General features: G+C 47.3%; 1 protein-coding gene across 2 annotated transcripts in view; it reads left to right on the top strand.

Annotated features, from left to right (window-relative positions):
• Positions 1 to 21,575, top strand: part of INCENP (inner centromere protein) — a 108,392-nt gene that overhangs the window by 64,566 nt on the left and 22,251 nt on the right. For both annotated transcript variants that reach the window (XM_052661756.1, XM_052661755.1), the window contains exons 2-4: positions 17,856 to 18,006; positions 18,385 to 18,498; positions 19,326 to 20,101. In XM_052661756.1, the coding sequence (XP_052517716.1) occupies positions 17,856 to 18,006; positions 18,385 to 18,498; positions 19,326 to 20,101 (1,041 nt within the window). The remainder of the gene's footprint in view (positions 1 to 17,855; positions 18,007 to 18,384; positions 18,499 to 19,325; positions 20,102 to 21,575) is intronic.

The following is a 21,575-nucleotide window of genomic DNA, read 5'->3' on the forward strand; positions in this document are numbered from 1 at the left end:
TTCAGCTTTAGAAGACCTACTTTCTCACTCTCACTATTTTCTCTAGCAGTTCAGAAATGTGTTCAACCTCCAGCATCTCTTGAGAGGAGCCAGTCACAGGCGGAAGAATTCTTTTGTAGAGGAACTTCGGTCACACTGGCTAGTTCCTTAAGGCAGTGGTTTCCAAGGCTGATGTGTAGGCTGGGTTTGGTGAGTGACAAGGATTCTACTGATTTGGGCAAAATGATAAAAATAAGAACAAGGCAAGTGTTTTTCAAAAAGGAATTTATCTAGCTGTGATGGATTCTGAGATTGCATACTCTTTTAGTTTTTGACTTAAAATGTCTTTTATAATAGTGAAGTGAAGTGATGTCGCTCAGTCATGTCCGACTCTTTGCGACCCCATGGACTGTAGCCTACCAGGCCCCTCAGTCCATAGAATTTTCCAGGCAAGAGTACTGGAGTGGGTTGCCATTTCCTTCTCCAATTATAATAGTAAGGTCATAATAAGTGATAGATTTTTTTTAAAAAGACATGCATATTTGCTCAGTAAAATCAATACAATGTACATTTTTTGTTAATTTACAATTTTGTGAAATCCAAAAGTCCAGAGGACAATTGCTCTCATGGATTTCATCAGAGATTTAATATGAGACAATGGTATTTAATGAGACTTAATAGCATTTCATTCCAATGAGGAAAGTTCTGAATAATCTGTCTTTGTACACTCAAAAAGTCAACCTACTTGGAAGCAACCGTGGTGTCCTTCAGTAGATGAATAGATAAATAATAGATAAAGCCCATTTTCTGTGGTCCAACAGAAAATGGAATATTATTCAGTACTAAAAAGAAATGAGCTATCAGGGCATGAAAAGACACGGAGGAAACTTAAATGCATATTATGAGCTGAAGAAAGCCAATCTGGAAAGTCTGTGTATTCTGGGATTCCAACTATATGACATTCTGGTAAAGGCAAAACTTTGAAGATGATAAAAATAATCGTGGTTGTCAGGGGGTGTAGGCAGGGGTAATGACTAGGCAAAGCACAAGGATTCTTAGTACGTGGTTTGATAGGTATCATTTTGATACATATCATTACACTTTTAGCTAAACCCCACAGCACCAAGAGTGAGCCCTAATGTCTAAGCTATAGACTTCTTTTATTTTTCTATAGACTTCTTTTTTAAATATAGACATCTATAGACTTCTGGTGACAATGATATGTCAGTGTACGTTCATTAATTATAATAAGTGGACCATTTGATCAGGGATATTAATAACTGGGAAGGCTAAGCATGTGGAGGGGCAGAAGGTATAAGGGAAATCTCTCTGTTTTTCACTCAAGTTTGTTCTGAACCTAAAAATTCACTTAAGAATAAAGTCTTTTTTTAAAAAAGTCAACCTCCCAAGCAAAATTAATGATTAGTTAGAGCCACCGTGGGAGAGCAGAGATCTCTGGCCAAGACGAGAACATCATTTTCTTAAGCCTAAAGCTTTAGATCTTCAGAGATCACCTCTTATATAGCTGAGAAAGTTGACTTTGATGCTTTCTAGTCCTGGGCCTACCACTAACTTGACATATAACCTTGAACTAGCCACTTACCAGTCTGGTCCATTTCCTCAGGCTGCAAAGAGCCCTTTCCAGATCTGAAATTCTGTAACTTAACAAGTTAACGATCTGCAAGTTCAACATATTAAGAAAAACAGAGGGTTCCTCCTGGGTAAGGGGTCAATGCTGGGGAAATTCTCACTAATTATAGAAAGCAGCAATATACTCAGTGAAACTAAAAACTGGAAACACACAATTTTTCTTATTGCCCTAAGTGGTCATGACTTGTTATTCTAGAGTGGTTTGGTATTGAAAGAAAAACTAAGAAGATATTCCTACCCCCATGCCCTCCTCTCTCCCCATTCACTGACTTCTAGTAAGTGAGAAATCCCATGGACAGAGGGTCCTCTCAGGTTACACTCCATGGGGTCACAAAGAGTCAGACATGTATGCATGTTAAGTCGCTCAGTCGTGTCCAACTCTTTGCAACCCCATGGACTGTAGCCTGCCAGGTTCCTCTGTCCATGGGATTCTCCAGGCAAGAATACTGCAGTGGGTTGCCATGCCCTCCTTCAGGGGATCTTCCCGACTCAGGGATGGAACCTGTATCTTCTGTGTCTCCTGCATTGCAGGCAGATTCTTTACCACTGAGCCACCTGGTAATCCTGAAGAGTCAGACAGGATTTAGCAACTAAAACAAAATAAGTGAGACATTGTTCTCAAAGGGCAGTGGATCCAAATGCAGTCACTGCCTCTTAATGGACACACAGCGTGGGGCTTATCTCTAGATGCAGAGATTTCAACTCAATTGCCCAGCAGCTGCAAGAATCGTTAAGACTGGAGGGGCCTTAAACAGCTGGCTGTTTCACTTCCTTTACTTTGCGATGGGGATGTTGATACTTGAGGTCACATGGTGGGGCCCAGGGTTTTTTGTCTCAAGCCCAGGGACCATCCCCCTGCATCACATGGCAGCTTCACAGGGCTGCACAAACTCTGCCTATTTCTGTAAACATCTTGAGTGTTGGGGAACTACCTTTGGCAGGAAAAGAAAGATACCTCTCCATGTCAATTGGTCTCCCACTGGAACAGGAAGAGGATGCCTCAGACACAGCCATGTGACCTGTGGACCTGAAAAATATCCACAGCCTAAAAGCTGAGAGTTATGTTTATTCAATGGGAATTTTTAGGACTTCAGATCCAGGAGACAGCATCTCAAGTAGCCCTAAGAGAACTGCTCTGAGGAGGCAAGGGAGGAGCCAGGTTGCATAGAAGTTCTGAAACAAAGGGCAGTAGTCTGAACATCAAAAGATTGTTGTCAATTAAAGGAAAACCAACCTGCCAATGCAGGAGATGCAGAAGATTCAAGTTCGATCCCTGGGTAGGGAAGATCCCCTGAAGGAGGAAATGGCAACCCGCTCTAGTATTCTTCCCTGAGAAATCCCATGGACAGAGGAACCTGACAGGCTACAGTCCATGGGGTTGCAAACAGTCAGATGCAACAGAGCACACACACACACACACACACACAGCAGCAGCAAAATACCAGATGTCTCAAGTTAAGGAATTTAGTGCTTTCCTATGTATGGGAAAAACCAAGGGTTTCTGTTGGAGAAGAAAATGGCAACCCAGTCCAGTGTTCTTGCCTGGAGAATCCCAGGGACAGAGGAGCCTGGTGGGCTATAGACCATGGAGTCACAAAGAGACGGACACGACTGGCCAGCTAACACACACATACACACGCAAGAGTCTCTGTTCCCTTAACTCATCCTGGGATATGCACCTATGTAGGATGTTCCCTATACGTCACCTATCTGGGGCCAGTAGACTGTTTTCCCACCCCGAGTTTCCTTAGGGCTCACCATGGGGAGTGGCTGCAGTCTGCTGGCTGCTAGATGGCAGGTATTCTTTCCTTCCTGAGTTCCCTCGGGACTCACCAGCTTACCATCCATAATGGTTACAATTGCTGATGACTATGACATCCTTTGTTTTCTGATATGGCAGGAATTATCCCATTTCTCAGGCCTGATAAGGCTAACACAGAGGGAGATGGTCATGGAACATGAAGGCAGAGATGGGATATGCCAGGATGCCTGGCAAACCACCAGACACTAGGAGAGCAGCAGGTAACAGCTTCTCCCTCAAAGCCCTGAGAAAGGGCCAATGCCGCCAACCCCATCGTGAACTTCAGGCCTCCAGAATGATGAGACAATACATTTTTGCCATTTAAGCCACTCAGTTTGTGGTACTTTGTTATGGCAGTGCTAGCAAATTCATAACAGATTTTGCAGAGCTTTCTCCATCAAATACCTTCCAGTTGTCAAATAGACTTTGATTTTGCAGGACCAGATGAAGCTGCCTTTTCTCCGAAATATCCAGTGACTGAAATTTCAAAACATGGAAAGGTCGTGTGTACTCAGAACTTCAGAATCATTCATTGCGGGACTTCCCTGGTGGCCCAATGGCTACCAAGTGCTACCAGGCTCAGCACTCCCAATGCAGGGGGCTTGGGTTCGATCCCTGGTCAGGAAACTAACTAGGGTTAGGGTTAGGGTTAGGGTTAGGGTTAGGGTTCGAATGCCTCAACTAAGAGTTTGAATGCCTCAACTAAAGAGCCTGCATGCCGCAATGAAGATCAAAGATCCCATGTGCGGAAACTAAGACACGGAGCAGCCCAATAAATAAATAAAAACAAATATTTTCTAGAAAAGAATTAATAGTTGGAAGGAACACAGTCTAGTGACAGAATGAGTAGGAACCCTTCTACAGTATCTCCTTCAGCCAGGGACAGAAAAGAATGCTGTATCCCAGGATGGCCCTGGTGGTCCAGTGGTTAAGAATCCATCTGGCACTATATGGGACACAGATTCGATGTGTGGGAAGATCCCACATATCTCAGAGCAACTGAGCCAGTGAGCCATAACTACTGAGCCCAATCTCTAGAGCCAGTGCTCCACAATAAGAGAGCCCCCCGCAACAAGAAGCCCACACACTGCAATGAAGAGTAACTCCCACTTTCCACAACTAGAGAAAGCCTGCGCCCAGCAACAAAGACCCAGCACAGCCAAAAGAAAGAAAGAGAGCTCACTCAGTCATGTCCGACTCTTCGAGACCCCATGGACTGTAGCTGACCAGGCTCCTCCATCCATTGGATTTTCCAGACAAGAATAGTGGAGTGGGTTGACATTTCCTTCTCCAGGGAATCTTCCGGATCAAAAATAATAAATAAGTAAAATAAAAATAAAAAAAAAGACTTCTGTATCCCTAGGGCACAAAAAAGTTAGGACACTCCAGATGAGATATTCTGTGATAGAATAGAGATGTAGCCTTAGAACTCAGCAAAGGATTAGCACACTCAACCACCTTCCATACTTGAAGCTACAGAGGAGCTCCTTATGAACTTTAAATAAGGTAACCGGGGTTGCCATCCATGAGCTTGACTCTACGATGATGTATAAGGGACTAAAGCAGAGACAAGCAAAGTCCCCCGAGCAAAGCAAAAGGAACAGCAGGAAGCAAACACTTCCTGTCGAAGGGCTATAGGGGGAAGGATGAGTTTTAGTCACCAACTTTAAGCAGTTCCTGTTCCAAAGTGGTATTTTTCCAGCTAGGATGGTTTACTCGGGATCAGCAGAGAATTGCAATTTAGGGTCATCCACCATGGTGAGCTATATGCAAGTCCCCATGTGGCAAGGGAAAGGAGATAATTTTTTATGGAGAATTAAAGGAAGCTGGGGGGTTTCCCTGGTGGCTCAGTCAGTAAAGAATCCTCCTGCAATGCAGGAGACCTGGGTTTGATCCCTGGGTCTAGAAATTTCCCCTAGAGAAGGAAATGGCAACGGATGCTCCAGTATTCTTGCCTGGGTGGAGTCTTTTCTTTCTGGTGGGCTCTGCGGTTCTTGCAGGGTGTGAGAGCTCCCCCTGCTGGTCTCCCAACTCTATTTAACTGCTGCTACTGCTGATGTTCAAGCTGGTTTTAGAAAAGGCAGAGGAACCAGAGATCAAATTGCCAACATCTGCTGGATCATGGAAAAAGCAAGAGAGTTCCAGAAAAACATCTATTTCTGCTTTATTGACTATGCCAAAGCCTTTGTGTGGATCACAACAAACTATGGAAAATTCTGGAAGAGATGGGAATACCAGACCACCTAACCTGCCTCTTGAGAAATCTGTATGCAGGTCAGGAAGCAGCAGTTAGAACTGGACATGGAACAACAGACTGGTTCCTAATAGGAAAAGGAGTACGTCAAGGCTGTATATTGTCACCCTGCTTATTTAACTTCTATGCAGAGTACATCATGAGAAACGCTGGGCTGAAAGAAACACAAGCTGGAATCAAGATTGCCGGGAGAAATATCAATAACCTCAGATATGCAGATGACATCACCCTTACGGCAGAAAGTGAAGAGGAGCTAAAAAGCCTCTTGATGTAAGTGAAAGAGGAGAGTGAAAAAGTTGGCTTAAAGCTCCACATTCAGAAAATGAAGATCATGGCATCCGGTCCCATCACTTCATGGGAAATAGACGGGGAAACAGTGGAAACAGTGTCAGACTTTATTTTTGGGGGCTCCAAAATCACTGCAGATGGTGACTGCAGCCATGAAATTAAAAGACGCTTACTCCTTGGAAGAAAAGATATGACCAACCTAGATAGCATATTCAAAAGCAGGGACATTAGTTTGCCGACTAAGGTCCGTCTAGTCAAGGCTATGGTTTTCCCTGTGGTCATGTATGGATGTGAGAGTTGGACTGTGAAGAAGGCTGAGCATCGAAGAATTGATGCTTTTGAACTGCGGTGTTGGAGAAGACTCTTGAGAGTCCCTTGGACTGCAAGGAGATCCAACCAGTCCATTCTGAAGGAGGTCAGCCCTGGGATTTCTTTGGAAGGAATGATGCTAAAGCTGAAACTCCAGTACTTTGGCCACCTCACGTGAAGAGTTGACTCATTGGAAAAGACTCTGATGCTGGGAGGGATTGGGAGCAGGAGGAGAAAGGGACGACCGAGGATGAGATGGCTGGATGGCATCACGGACTCGATGCATGAATCTGAGTGAACTCCGGGAGATGGTGATGGACAGGGAGGCCTGACGTGCTGCGATTCATGGGGTCGCAAAGAGTCGGACACGACTGAGCGACTGAACTGAACTGAACTGAACTGCTGCTGCTAAGTCACTTCAGTCGTGTCCGACTCTGTTTGACCCCATAGGCGGCAGCCCACCAGGCTCCCCCGTCCCGGGGATTCTCCAGGCAAGAACACTGGAGTGGGTTGCCATTTCCTTCTCCAATGCATGAAAGTGAAAAGTGAAAGTGAAGATGCTCAATCATATCCTACTCTTAGCGACCCCATGGACTGCAGCCTACCAGGCTCCCCCGTCCACGGGATTTTCCAGGCAAGAGTGCTGGAGCGGGGCGCCCTAAGAGTGACTTTTTACATCTCTTAGGTATGTACTCAGGGAACTTGACAGCTTTTACGCATTTCTGATTCCACTGGCAAGAGTCTCTCTGTTATAAGCTGGATGCATCAGGCTGTCGTAGCTGGCTGCCATTAACCATTCATCCAAATCCCCATGCTAATTAGCAGCACATGGGACTACAGCATGGCTTTTGCTGTACATTAGAGAGAGAAATGCACTTGATTGCATTCAGCCTAAAACTGGCTGCTCAAAAACTAGGATTCCTCAAACTCAATCCTCAACAAATGAGCTGCTGATTGTGATTTCATTCACTGCTTGAGGGAGACTACACAGATAACACTTACTCACGGATTTAGTTTGGTGAGCTTTATTCTTTACTCCATGAGGATCAAGAAGCATTCTTTTACTAAATTTCCTTTGCATACTTCCTAGTTCATATAAACGAGTTTCTCAGCCATTATGATCAGAGGGTAACAACAAAAAGAGTGATTCTTTGAGACGTCAATATATAGGCCGCCCAAATAAACACAGTTGTGGAGAACTTTGGGTACCAGCTGGGATGGAACTAGTATAGAATAAGCCCTCCTAAGGTAAACAACAGTAAAAGTGGAGTGAAAAATATAAGCAACTCTTTTTAGGCATTAGACCACAGGAGGAGGCAGACTGTTGTTCTGAAGAGAAGGGACACACCTGGGGTTGAGCCCCAGGACCATTGTCTTCCTGGGGTGCGGCCAGCTGGCACCTTAAGTAGCTGAGGAAGCAGATATCAGATCTAGGAGCAGGTGGAGTGACTGGAATTTCAGAGCATGGGCAGACATTTGTGTGATCCTCTACAAGATAGGGAAGATGTGGAGCAAGTGAAATTAGAATCAGTTGCGTGTGGAAGGGTGAAATGGTGCAACCACTCTGGAAAATTGTATTTTATAAAGTTATACATACACTGGCTATATGCCTCAGCATTTTCATAATAACAGACATATGGAAAGAGTCGTATCCCAAATATCCCCATCAGCAGAATTAATTAAGATTGCAAAATATTCATAAGTAGTATTAATACTTTTATATAGCAGTAGTAAGAATGACCTAAAGCCACAAATAACAGCATGGATGAATCTCACATAATATTGAGCAAAAGATGCCAGACACAAGAGCAAACTGTATAACACTTTTTTTTTTTTTTAACACAAACTTTTATTTTTTAAAAAACAAAAATTATGTTGAGAGATGCATGTGCTTTGGTGGTAAACCTATACAGTAGTCCCCCTTATCTGTGGGGGATAGTTTCCAAGACCACCAGTGGATGTCTAAAATCTCAGACAGTACCATAGTATATACCAGGTTTTTTCCTACACATTAAGCACAGTAACAGATTGACAACAATAATAGTAGAACCATTACAGCAATCTATTGTAATAAAAGCTATATGAATATGGTCTTTTTCTCTCAAAATATCTTATTGTACAAATGTAATGCCTTTTCCATCATAACTAAGCAGTTCTCAGGCACTGTAGGCTGAAACATTTACAGTTTGAGGTGTGACAGCAAACTAGCATGAGTTTCTTTTTCCTTCTTCACAATTTCACAGATAGAAGAGTCATTCTTACCAAAGATCTTAGTAACCTGTGTATTTTTTTTTTATTAAGAACTTTCACATTTTCACTTAAAGGAAGCACTTCATGGCTTTTCTTTGTCATATCTGAATCGCCAGCATCACTACTCTGGTGTCTTGAGGGCATTACTAAGTAAAATTAGGGCCACTTGAACACTGAGCACTTTGATGCCTGGACAATTAATCCAATAAACCAAGACAGTAAGTAGCTAAATGGGTGGGGTACACTGGAAAGGGATGAATCTTGGCACCAGCTGGATACAGCAGGCTGTGTGAGATTTCAACACCCCACTCTGAACACAGAAAAATTTAAAACTTATGAATTATTTACTTCTGGAATTTTCCATGTAATATTTTTAGACTGCATCTGACCCCGAATAACTGAGATCTTGTAAAATGAAACCAGGAATAAGGACAGACTACTGTATAAGCAATCAATGATTACCATACTTTTCTTTTTTTAAGGCTTTACTTTGGGAAAGGGAGCAAGTGGGCTTTCGGGAGGCTAGCGAAGCTCTATTTCTTAACCTGGGAGGTGCTTTTTAAGGACTGATTTTGACAAACTAATAAGCTGTATATCTCTGTTTTGTGCCTTTTTCTAGATGTGTCCTCTATTTCACAATTAAACTGTTGGAAGAGAGGAATGAAGGGATATCCTCACTCAGGATAATTTTAGGGGTCCAAGAAGCCAAGATCTGCTCCCAGGTCCATACACCACCCGCAGCATGAAGCCCCAACCTGGGTAGCGCGTCCTTCGCTGGTCGCCAGATCCTCTGGCACAAACTGTCTAGAAAGTAAAATGCCTAGAACGGCTCTTGGCAGGGCAGCACTCTGAGCAGCCAATCAGCGGCTTCTAATCACCTGCGCCTGCGCAGAGGTGCCTGCGGCAGACTCGGTTACGCCTGCGCAGTCTGTGCTGCTGGGCTTAAACTCTTGTCCAGGGGCAGCTGGAGCAAGGGAATCCTTGGCAGCTGGCCTGTGGGCAGAGTATTAATACTTGGCCAAGAGGTGCAGTTGCATGTCCACTGAACCGAGCTGCAGGCTACTAAAGGCGGTACCCATGTTTAGTTCGAGAAATGTTCTCACTTGTGCTGTGCTTAGTCACTGTCGTGTCCAACTCTTTGCGTGCTCATGGACTGTAGCCCGCCAGGCTCCTCTGTCCATGGGGATTCTCCAGGCAAGAATACTAGAGTGGGTTGCCATGCCCTTCTCCATGGGATCTTCCCAATCCAGGGGTGGAACCCAGGTCTCGTGAATTGCCGGCGGATTCTTTACTGTCTGAGCCACCAGGATTCTAAAATAGGGATCAGCAAACTTCTATAGAGGATTGACAGTAAATAGTTTAGGCTTTGTGGGCCACGAGGCAAAATCTCCTATATTACATAGGTACTTTAGTAAGGAAAGAAAAACTTATCTACAGCTTTAAGAATTGATGTAATTCAATATAAAGCAATAATGATTAAAAATTTTAAGGGAATAGCCCTACCAATTAAAACAGAATTGTAGTTTGAGGCTGGGACGTGGAGGATAATATTTTCTTAACTGTGGCTCATAGTTAAGTTTGAGGGACTGCCAGGAGATAGTGAAGGACAGGGAAGCCTGGAGTGCTGCAGTCCACGGAGTCACAAAGAGTTGGACATGACTGAATGGCTGAACAAAAATAATCATTAAAACTCAAATATGATGTTCATCTGTAAATACAAATCTACAGTGAGATTTTTACCCACTTCCTTTTTAAAGTGTCTTTTCACACAGATAAGTAATGCCAGATATTGATAATCTGAGATGATTTCAGTTGACCATATTCATCACCAGAAAATGGGCTTCCCTAGTGGCTCAGTTCCCTAGGTTGGTAGGTGCCCAATATGCTACTGGAGATCAGTGGAAAATAACTCCAGAAAGAGTGAAGGGACAGAGCCAAAGCAAAAACAACACACAGTTGTGGATGTGACTGGTGATAGAAGCAAGGTCTGATGCTGTAAAGAGCAATATTGCATAGGAACCTGGAATGTTAGGTCCATGAATCAAGGCAAATTGGAAGTGGTCAAACAGGAGATGGCAAGAGTGAACGTCGACAACTAGGAATCAGTGAACTAAAATAAGCAATAAGCAAGCTCCTTATTTCCAAATTCAGACTTAAATTGAAGAAAGTGGGGAAAACCATTAGACCATTCAGGTATGACCTAAATCAAATCCCTTATGATTATACAGTGGAAGTGAGAAATAGATTTAAGGGACTAGATCTGATAGACAGAGTGCCTGATGAACTATGAACGGAGGTTCGTGACACTCCCTGTACAGGAGACAGGGATCAAGACCATCCCCAAGAAGAAGAAATGCAAAAAAGCAAAATGGCTGTCTGAGGAGGCCTTAAAAATAGCTGTGAAAAGAAGAGACATGAAAAGCAAAGGAGAAAAGGAAAGATATACCCTTTGAATGCAGAGTTCCAAAGAATAGTAAGGAGAGAGATTAGAAAGTTTTCCTCAGTGATCAGTGCAAAGAAATAGAGGAAAATAATAGAATGGGAAAGACTAGAGATCTCTTCAAGAAAATTAGAGATATCAAGGGAACATTTCATGCAAAGATGGGCTCGATAAAGGACAGAAATGGTATGGACCTAACAGAAGCAGAAGATATTAAGAAGAGGTGGCAAGAATACACAGAAGAACTGTACAAAAAAGATCTTCACAACCCAGATAATCACGATGGTGTGATCATTCATCTAGAGCCAGACATCCTGGAATGTGAAGTCAGGTGGGCCTTAGGAAGCATCACTACAAACAAAGCTAGTGGAGGTGATGGAATTCCAGTTGAGCTATTTCAAATCCTGAAAGATGATGCTGTGAAAGTGCTGCACTCAATATGCCAGCAAATTTGGAAAACTCAGCCGTGGCCATGGGACTGGAAAAGGTCAGTTTTCATTTCAATCCCAAGAAAGGCAATGCCAAAGAATGCTCAAACTACCACACAATTGCACTCATCTCACACGCTAGCAAAGTAATGCTCAAAATTCTCCAAGCCAAGCTTCGGCAATACATGAACCATGAATTTCCAGATGTTCAAGCTGGTTTTAGAAAAGGCAGGGGAACCAGAGATCAAATTGCTAACATCCGTTGGATTATCGAAAAAGCAAGAGAGTTCCAGAAAAACATCTATTCTGCTTTATTGACTATGCCAAAGCCTTTGACGGTGTGGATCACAAGAAACTGTGGAAAATTCTGAAAGAGCTGGGAATACCAGACCACCTGACCTGCCTCTTGAGAAATCTGTATGCAGGTCAAGAAGCAACAGTTAGAACTGGACATGGAACAACAGACTGGTTCCAAATAGGAAAAGGAGTACGTCAAGGCTGTATATTGTCACCCTGCTTACTTAACTTCTATGCAGAGTACATCATGAGAAACGCTGGGCTGGAAGAAACACAAGCTGGAATCAAGATTGGCGGGACAAATATCAATCACCTCAGATATGCAGATGACACCAGCCTTATGGCAGAAAGTGAAGAGGAACTAAAGGGCCTCTTGATGAAAGTGAAAGAGGAGAGTGAAAAAGTTGGCTTAAAGCTCAAAATTCAGAAAACTAAGATCATGTCATTTGATCCAATTAGTCAGTTCAGTTCAGTCGCTCAGTCATGTCTGACTCTTTGTGACCCCATGAACTGCAGCACGCCAGGCCTCCCTGTCCATCACCAACTCCTGGAGTTCACTCAAACTCACGTCCATCGAGTCGGTGATGCCATCCAGCCATCTCATCCTCTGTCGTCCCCTTCTCCTCCTGCCTCTAATCCCTCCCAGCATCAGAGTCTTTTCCAACGAGTCATCTCTTCACATGAGGTGGCCAAAGTGCTGGAGTTTCAGCTTTAGCATCAGTCCTTCCAAAGAACACCCAGGGCTGATCTCCTTCAGAATGGATTGGTTGGATCTCCTTGCAGTCCAAGGGACTCTCAAGAGTCTTCTCCAACACCACAGTTCAAAGGCATCAATTCTTCAGTGCTCAGCTTTCTTCACAGTCCACTCTCTCATCCATACATGACTACTGGAAAAACCATAGCCTTGACAGACCTTTGTTGGCAAAGTAATGTCTCTGCTTTTGAATATGCTATCTAGGTTGGTCATAACTTTTCTTCCAAGGAGTAAGCGTCTTTTAATTTCATGGCTGCAGTCACCATCTGCAGTGATTTTGGAGCCCCCCAAAGTAAAGTCTGACACTGTTTCCACTGTTTCCCCATCTATTTCCCATGAAGTGATGGGACCAGATGCCATGATCTTAGTTTTCTGAATGTTGAGCTTTATGATCCCATTACTTCCTCGCAAATAGATGGGGAAACAGTGGAAATAGTGGCAGACTTTATTTTGGTGGGCTCCAAAATCATTGCAGATGGTGACTGCAGCCATGAAATTAAAAGATGCTTGCTCCTTGGAAGAAAAGTTATGACCAACCTCGACAACATACTAAAATGCAGAGACATTACTTTGCCAATAAAGGTCTGTCTAGTCAAGGCTATGATTTTTCCAGTAGTCATGTATGGATGTGAGAGTTGGACTGTGAAGAAAGCTGAGCACCGAAGAATTGATGCTTTTGAACTGTAGTGTTGGAGGAGACTCTTGAGAGTCCCTTGGACTGCAAGGAGATCCAACCAGTCCATCCTAAAGGAGATCAGTCCTTTAGTGTTCATTGGAAGGACTGATGTTGAAGCTGAAACTCCAATACTTTGGCCACCTGATGTGAAGCGCTGACTCATTTGAAAAGACCCTGATGCTGGGTAAGATTGAGGGCAGGAGGAGAAGGGGACGACAGAGGATGAGATGGTTGGATGGCATCACCAACTCAACGGACATGAGTTTGGGTAACCTCCAGGAGTTGGTGATGGACAGGAAGGCCTGGTGTGCTGCAGTTCATGGGGTCACAAAGAGTCAGACGCGACTGAACTGAACTGAGTTGCTCAGTCAGTAAGAAATCTGCCTTCAATGCTGGCGGACCAGGGTTCAATCACTGGGTGGGGAATGTCCCCTGGAGAAAGAAATTGCAACCTACTCCAGTATTCTTGCCTGCAGAATCCCATGGACAGAGGAGCCTGGTGAGCTACAGTCCACAGGGTCGGCTATAGTCCATGGAGTCTCAGGAGAGTCCAACACGACTTGGCAACTTAACTATCACCAGAAATGTATGTGTAGAATTGTTGGCGTCTTCTCTTTATATTTGCCTTTTAGCAGGTCATCGCATTGCAGATTAATGATTTCCAGTTGGAGATTAAGTGGAAAGTCCTGAATAACAGGGTTAAATGGATTATGAAATAATGGAAATGTCCTCTGCATTTGCATCAAAGTCTGAAAAAGTATGCTGGAACTGCAGTTTGAGGTTGGCGATTTGTGCTGAAATGGAAATTTGGATTCTTACTTTAACCTTTGACAGCATGGAAAGCATACAAGCAATTTGGCTTTACTTGTGACTCAGACTGTTAATTGTTATGGAAACAATTTCGCTCTATTATAAATTTTGCTGTCTTGCTTTGTAATTTTAAGTTGAAATCATTACGAAACATCATCGTCTATATTATTTCTGTAAAATGGCTGAGATCGGCCCGTATTGAGGACAGAGTTGGGTGAAGAAATGGCAGTGAAGAGCACTATCCACAACTAAGGCCTCGCCTATCTCCCAGGTCCCTCAGGGCACTCGCAATGCACGCTGGGACTTGTAGTTCTTGCGTGTGAGACCTTGCGCGCGCAAGCCCCACCTCGGGAGATCTCCTCTCTAGGCCGCGCGCCGCTGTTCCCGGAAGCTGTACAGGTTAAAGTTTCAACGCTTCCTCTCCCCACTTCTTAGTCCCGCAGAGTGCCAATCCACATAGCCAATCGATGGGCTGACTGGTGCTTCCTTTTACTTGATTGGCTTAGAATTTTGCAGCCGCCCAGACAAACTTGACGGGGATTGGTCGAACCTTCAGTTTTGAAAATCGTAGGTTTGGCCCGCGCTGTACCGCCCCGTTGGTTCACTGCAGCCGCAAGCCTTGGAGGCCGGGAGCCGTGGGGCTTGGGCAGGCTGGGATTTGTGTTGGGGGGGTCGCCGGACTTGGATCGAAGCAGCAGTTAAGGAGACGCGGTGCAGTCGAGTGAGTCTGCGCGGGCGGCTGGCGGGGCTGGGGGGTTGTTAGCAATTTGTTATCCCTCCGCCAGCCCTGGACCGGGGGGCATGACCTCCCTTATCCCCCGTTGCGGCCTGCAGGGGATGGGTCACCTCTTCCAAGTGACGAGGTGCCCTGCCTTGGTCCTGGGGCCCAAGATGACCCCACCCCTCCCCCTCCAGGTGCCTTTTATTGACCTGGACGCTCAGGAAGCACCCACCGACTGGGTGTTTGGCGGCATCGTACCAGATGGCATTTCTGTACAGTTAACCCTGGCTCACCACCTCCCTTATCGGCTGAGCAGCATTTTAAATTGACCCATTTCCGGAGGCCAGTGCTGACTTGTCACTCCCCCGGCCCGTTTACTGACAGTGGCCTTCTCTGGGGCGCCCAGTCAGAACTTAGCGCCTACCTTTCCGAAGTTGAAATGGAGTAGGCGGCAAAGCTTGAGGTTAAGAGCACGGTTTAAATCCGGGCCCCTCCCTTGACTTACGCGAAGACTTGGGCTTAACTTCAGTCTGCCTCAATTTGCTCATCTGCACCAGGATCTCCTTGAGGTTGTGGAGAGAATGAAATGAGATGATGCTCCACCCGAGCATGGAGCAGGTCTCTTTACAGAAAGCTATTACGAGCTTCCTCACTGAGGTGTGGTCAGGGTTATCTGGTGGCCTTCCCGCACCCTCAAAAGAACAGTCATTGTGAAGGAGGGCCGTGGGGCTCTTAATATATGACGTGAGAAAAGTATTGGGAGGGGAAGATGAGCCTCCTTCACCCTTGGTGGGACGTAAGGTGCTTTGGGTTTGTATCCAGGTTCTTATAGGGGACTGAAAAGATTTTTATTGCCTTTCCCCAGACCCTCATTCTTAACACTGATCTCCTTTCTCAGGGTCATCTCTGATCTAATGACAGTGACCCTTTTTAAATAGGCTGAGGCTGCTGAAAACAAACCTCCTTATGGAAGAAGCTCAAACACTTTTTTGCACTTTGTGTAAGAAGCCCTGACCCACTTTGCCATTTACTTTTTTAAGTAAAAGAGCAAATTGTTGCTTTCCATAGCACAAATTGTTTTGTGTTCCTTAAACAGGTCTCTCCTAGCCTCAAACTGGATTCCTGTCGTTAGCCAGGACTGAACGCTGGGACAGAGGGACTGGGGGGAGTCGGAGGGATGGCAGCCAGGAGGCTGTGCTGTGACTGGAATCTGCACGCCTGTCTCTGCCCAAAGCCTCCGCGGTCCTGCCCAGTTGGTCCTGCCCTGACGGGTGCTGCTCTTAGCTCCTCGGAGTAGGGCTTTGGATGAGAAAGGCGTGCTCTAACCTGTGTAGAATGGCCTCATTTGGTGTCCCTGTGTGTGTGTGTCTTTGGGGAGGGAGTTAGAGTGGCTGTAGAATGTTTATCTCTAGGTGTACAGTTGATAGATGGATCTGTTCATTCAACAGGTGTTCCTTTTGTGCCAGGCATTCTGCCAAGCTCTGCGCTTCAAAGCTACGAGCAAGACATATCAGGGCTTGCCCTCAGGGAACAAATGCTTAGTGGGCAGAGACAGGTAGTCAGGAAGCAGATACATCGTCACCTGAGGGTTGTGCAGAGTATTGAAATTGATGGATAGGATGGTGGCTGGTAGTCAGGTCCTCCCTGCATTGCTGAGAGCCAAGTGCTGAGGAGTGAGCTGTACCAAATAGGAGACAGAAGGTTCCAGGCAGAGGGCAGAGCTTGCTCGAGGAACAGAGGCCAGTGTGCCCTGGAAATCAGGCTCCAGGAAGGCAATCCTGTGAGGCTGCAACAGCACCTGGCATTAAGCCCTTTACAGGGGTCAGTGACTTAGCCCCTCCTTCCAGAACTTCCTGTCTTAGGTAGAGGCTGAGCTGTGGGTGGTTCTTGGTTTTGAAGGTGTTGATCGGGTGGTGGTCACTGCCATGGCATGAGACACGCAGTGTGTTATTATTCCTTGTGACTGTCACCTATTAATTCGTTCTTTCATTCATTGCCCCAGTCGGGATGTTTATTGAGCCCCTGCTATGAACCACAATAGAACACTTGTTCCTTGCTTGGGGCTTTGGTGATAATTTTATAACTGAATTTTGAGGAGAATATCTGAGTTTCTAGTTGTTTGTTTTTGTTTGAGTTGCTAGTTTCTTAAGAAATTAAGACATAGAAAGCAAGCTTATGGTTACCAAAGGGGAAAGGGGGGAAGAGATAAATTAGGAGCTTGGGGTTAAAATGTACACACTATGATATACAAAATAGATAACCAACAAGAACCTACTGTATAGCCCAGGGAACTCTACTCGGTATCTTTTAATAACCTGTAATGAAAAAGAATAGATATATATGTGTCTGTAAACTGAATCACTTTGCCATGCATCTGAAACTAAAATCAGCTATACGCCAATAAAAACTGTTTTTACAAAATTAAGGGAAAACTAATTTTGTATTTTATACTGCCTGATATTTCTAGACTAAGTTTTCTAAAAAAGAAGACATTGCTTATCTGTTTCCCTCATGTTCCCTCATCCATCCGGAGGCATTTCTGTTCAAGGGAGAGAGTTATAGGGGCCCCCTAGAGAAGAGCCTGTCTCTGGCCCACCACTTTCTTACCCACTCCTTTGGAATGCAGATCTGTCATTTACTAGCGTCCATAAGGGGCAGTTGGATTTGATGTTCTTTGACCTGACACCTGGGGTTAGCTTGTGTGTACCTCAAGTGTTAGTCACTCAGTTGTGTGCGACTCTTTGCAATCCCATGGAATGTAGCCTGCCAGGCTCCTTTGTCCATGGGATTCTCCAGGCAAGAATACTGGAGTGGGTTACCATTCCCTTCTCCAGGGGATCTTCCCTATGCAGGGATCGAACGCAGGTTTCCTGCATTGCAGGCAGATTCTTTACTGTCTGGGCCACCAGGGAAGCCCCTAGGTGTCCCTTAAGGTGGCCCTCAATCACCTTCAGGCAGTAAGAGGAGTGGGTAAGAGCAGGCCTGTGTGTGGGCAGGTCAAGGGGTCCTACCTGGTGGGACCGCAGTTTCTCCTGAACCCAGGAAGGCCATTTGTAATGAGGTCCATTGATCCCAGAATTGGCTGGGCAGCATGGACTTCTGCAGACAGTGTCCTATGGGGCTGGGGAGGGGGTGGTGTTAGAAGAGTGTGAAGATTCCAGCCTGAGCCCCCATGCCTCTTGTCTCTGCTTTCTCCAGGCAGAGCCACCATGGGGACGACAGCCCAGGGGCCCATTCACTTGCTGGAGCTATGTGACCAGAAGCTCCTGGAGTTTGTCTGCAACGTGGACAATAAGGACATGGTGTGGCTGGAGGAGATCGAGGAGGAGGCCGAGCGCATGTTTACCAGGTGCGAGGCTGGGGAGGCCGGGGGTGGCGGCAAGAGGGGGGCATGCTGGCAGGACGCACCAGGGGCTGCCTGGCTGCTGTGGCCTTCGGGCACTTCCCCACCTGAGAGGCAAGACAGGCTGCCGGGGTCCCTCCTGAGTGCCCCAGATGCTCGGGCTAGGGAGAGGGGTTGGCCTGCGCCTCGGAAGGTAGGGCCGCCTGGCAGCCTTGCTCCCCTGCTTCCCTGCGGTGACTCTCACGCAGCCTTGGAGCGCTCGCTTGGTGCTGGTCACCCCAGCTTGACCAGCCACTGTCAGGAAAGGGGCAGCGGTCTGGCTGGGTGGGGAAGGGGCAGTGGTTTCCAGGCAGCCTCGACCATCACTGTCTTCGTACCAAACAGAGAATTCAGCAAAGAGCCTGAGCTGATGCCCAGAACGCCTTCGCAGAAGAACCGACGGAAGAAGAGACGAATTTCTTCCATTCAGGACGAGAACAGAGACCCTATCCGGAAAAGGTATGAGGGGCAGGAGGCTTGATGCCCACGAGGAGAGTTTGATTCAAAGGTGTTAACTGAGATCAGGAGCAGTGGGCACTGCGTGCGCCATGCCAAGGGGGATGAAGCAGACCTGGAGCCCGTGGAGTCTAGAGCTTATGTGCGTTAGGGTAGGGGTGGCGTTTGATCTGGGCCTCGGAGGATGGGGAGGGTTTCTGGAGGTGGGAGAAGCAAGAGAATCTGACTTTCTGCTTGGGGGAGAGTGAACAGAGGTGTAGCCTGGGGGCTGGCTGTCTCCCAACCCCCTGTTGCTATGCTGGTTCTAACTGCCCCTGTAATGACCGTGGCTTTCAGAGTACCAGGGGAAGGAGGCTGGCTCTTGGAGTCAGGCAGTCCTGGGTGTACACCCCAGCTCTGCTGTGTAGCAACTGTGTGTCCTTGGGTTAATGTTCCACCTCTCCGAACCTCAAGTTTCTGAAATTTAAAATGAGGATGAGAGTCCCTGCCTCTCAGGGACTGTCTGGTGGATTAAGCGACAGAAGGAGCGATTCCTCCAGCAGGGTGCTTGGCCCAGTCTGACCCAGTCAGCAGGAGTTTTATGGGAATTTAATCTTCCCAGCAGTCTTGTGAGGACTGGCATCATCCCAGTTCACAGATAGGGAGACCGAGGCTCGGAGAAGAGCATCTGGGGTCTCTTGGCTAGAGGCGGCAGAGCCTGAATTGGAACCCCAGTCTTCTGCCTCCAAGCTTCAGACTCCCCTGGAGTTGGCAGCTCCTCCAGCTGGAACTGTGGGCAGCCTCCCCGCCTCCCTGGGTCGTCTCAGCTTCTGTTCCGCCCCCTGCACCAGGTTGTCCCGCAGAAAGTCGCGGAGCAGCCAGCGGACCTCCCGGCACCTCCGCAGCAAGGACAAGGTGGAGAAGCTGGCCACGGTGGTGGGCGAGAATGGCTCTGTCCTGCGGCGCGTGACCCGGGCTGCCGCTGCAGCGGCGGCCGCTTCTGTGGCAGCCGCCCCTCCTTCACCCACCTCCAGGTCTCCCACCGTCCTGACCAAGAATCCCAAGGAGAGCCCAACCCAGTGCCAGCCAGTGCCTGCGGTAGAGATCAGTGCCAATGAGCGCCAGAGCGCCGAGCAGTACCTCAGTCACGTCCAGTCTGCCCAGGCTCCGACCCGTGCCCTGGCCCTGGCCTCCCAGATCCCCTCGAGCTCGGATGAGGATTCAACACCCCATAAGGCAGAGGCGGGGAGGCTGGAGTCTGTCACCGTGAGCTCCCTGATGACTACACCTCGGGACCCCAAGGGCCGAGGGGCCGGGGCAGGAAGGTCCGCCTCCAAGCTCCGGATTGCGGCGGCCACCCCCGGCCCACAGGACTCGCCCAGCTCTCCGGCCTCCCCGTGGCGGGAGCGAGTGCTGGCTCCCCTCCAGCCAGATAACTTCTCCACCCCAATGGGAGCCCGAGTGGACCGGCAGTCCGTGCGGCGCAGCCTGATCGCCCCAGGCCCCCAGGCCTCCCTGGCTCGGAATCACTCCCCAGTTTCCAAAGAAGACAGCACCATCCGACGATCAAGCAGAAGGATCGCGGAGAAGACTGCCAAAGAGCCAACTGCCTCCGCCCGCATCATCTGTGAGTCGGGGCTCGGTGTTGGGCAAGGCTGCAGAGGGTGGTCCTTTGTGCCTGGCTCAGCGGAGGGTGTCTGGGGCCCCTCCAAGTAAGGAGCTGTCCACAGAACTTTCTGTGATGATGTGAATGTCCCAGATCTGTGCCATCCCACATAGTAGCCACTAGCTAGCCACGTGTGGCTATAGAGCCTTCAAAATGTGGCTCCTTTGATCCAGGAGCTGAATTTTTAGTTTTATTACCTTTTATTTATTTCTGATTTAAGTTGCCACGCAAAGCTCGTGGCTGCCATGTTGGACAGAGCAGATTCAATCCAGCGCTCTTGTTTTCCAAATGAGAAAATTGAGGTCCAGCACTGTTGTCCACAGTGTCCCCATGGTTAATGCCATGCTGAGCTTACACCTAGGCCTGTCCCTCAGGGCCGGCGTGTTCCCCATCCCTCCTGCCCAGACTCTTTTAGATTCAGCCTGCTTATGGGCCACCTCCTGTTAGCATAACTGTAGGGCCTGGAGATACCGAGGTGAAGAGAGATGAACTCTGGGAGGGACACATAGCTGGGTTTGACTGCCAGGTCCACCCTTTACCGCCCCATGACCCCGGGCAAGTTACAGGAATTCCTTTATGAGCTTCACTTTCTCACATGTCAGCTGATAATAATAGTATCACTTCAAAGGGTCATTAGGAGGTTTTCTTGTTAGTGCACATAGGATGCTTAGAACAGTGGCTGCACAAAGAAAGGGCTGTGTAACGTTAGCTACTTTGTCATCATCTGATCCCAGCTCCAGGGATCCTTGTCCCAGGTGGGAGCCTGTGTCTCGAGCCACAGATAAGGACAGGCAGCTCTAAGAATCAGGGCTGTCTGCATGGAGGAGGTGGGGTCTGAGCTGGGAGGGTTGCGAAGACTTCCTGGGCTTTTGCCTGGTGGAAAAATTCAGGAAAAGGTATTCCTGGCAGAGGGAACAGCTTGTATGGAGACCCTGAGGCCTGAACTGGCCAGTGATGGGGTATCTGGGTCTCAAGCTTGACCCCATGAAGGATGTGGCCCCTAAATGGTTGTTGGAAGGTTCCAGCACTGTGTGAAAAACAGCCAAGAAGAGAAGGAACAGAGAAGAGAGTCCAGGGAGGAGGGTCTAGCCAGAGGACAATGAGGTCCTGGGATGGTGGAGAGGACAAGCCCGGTATTTACATTAATGAAACTGAGGCTTAAGGAGGCCACTGAGTCTGTTAAGTTGGGAAGCTGGGGCTAGAGCCCCCTGTGTTTCGTCCTTTCTAGGATGACGGGCCGCTCGCCAAGGAGGCCAGGTGGAAAGCCTCGGGGTGGGGCATCAGGCAGGCGACGGCCTGGCCCAGTTTCTTCCCTGCCTGGGGAAGGGCTTGCTCTAGGGTCTGGGGCTCAGGGAGACACAGCTGACGGCCCATGCAGACCTGTGGTCTGACACACTGACCATATTTGGATTCTCAGAAGGGCCCAGATGGTTCT

Source organism: Budorcas taxicolor, chromosome 25 (genome assembly GCF_023091745.1).
Source record: "Budorcas taxicolor isolate Tak-1 chromosome 25, Takin1.1, whole genome shotgun sequence".
Lineage (NCBI taxonomy): Eukaryota > Metazoa > Chordata > Mammalia > Artiodactyla > Bovidae > Budorcas > Budorcas taxicolor.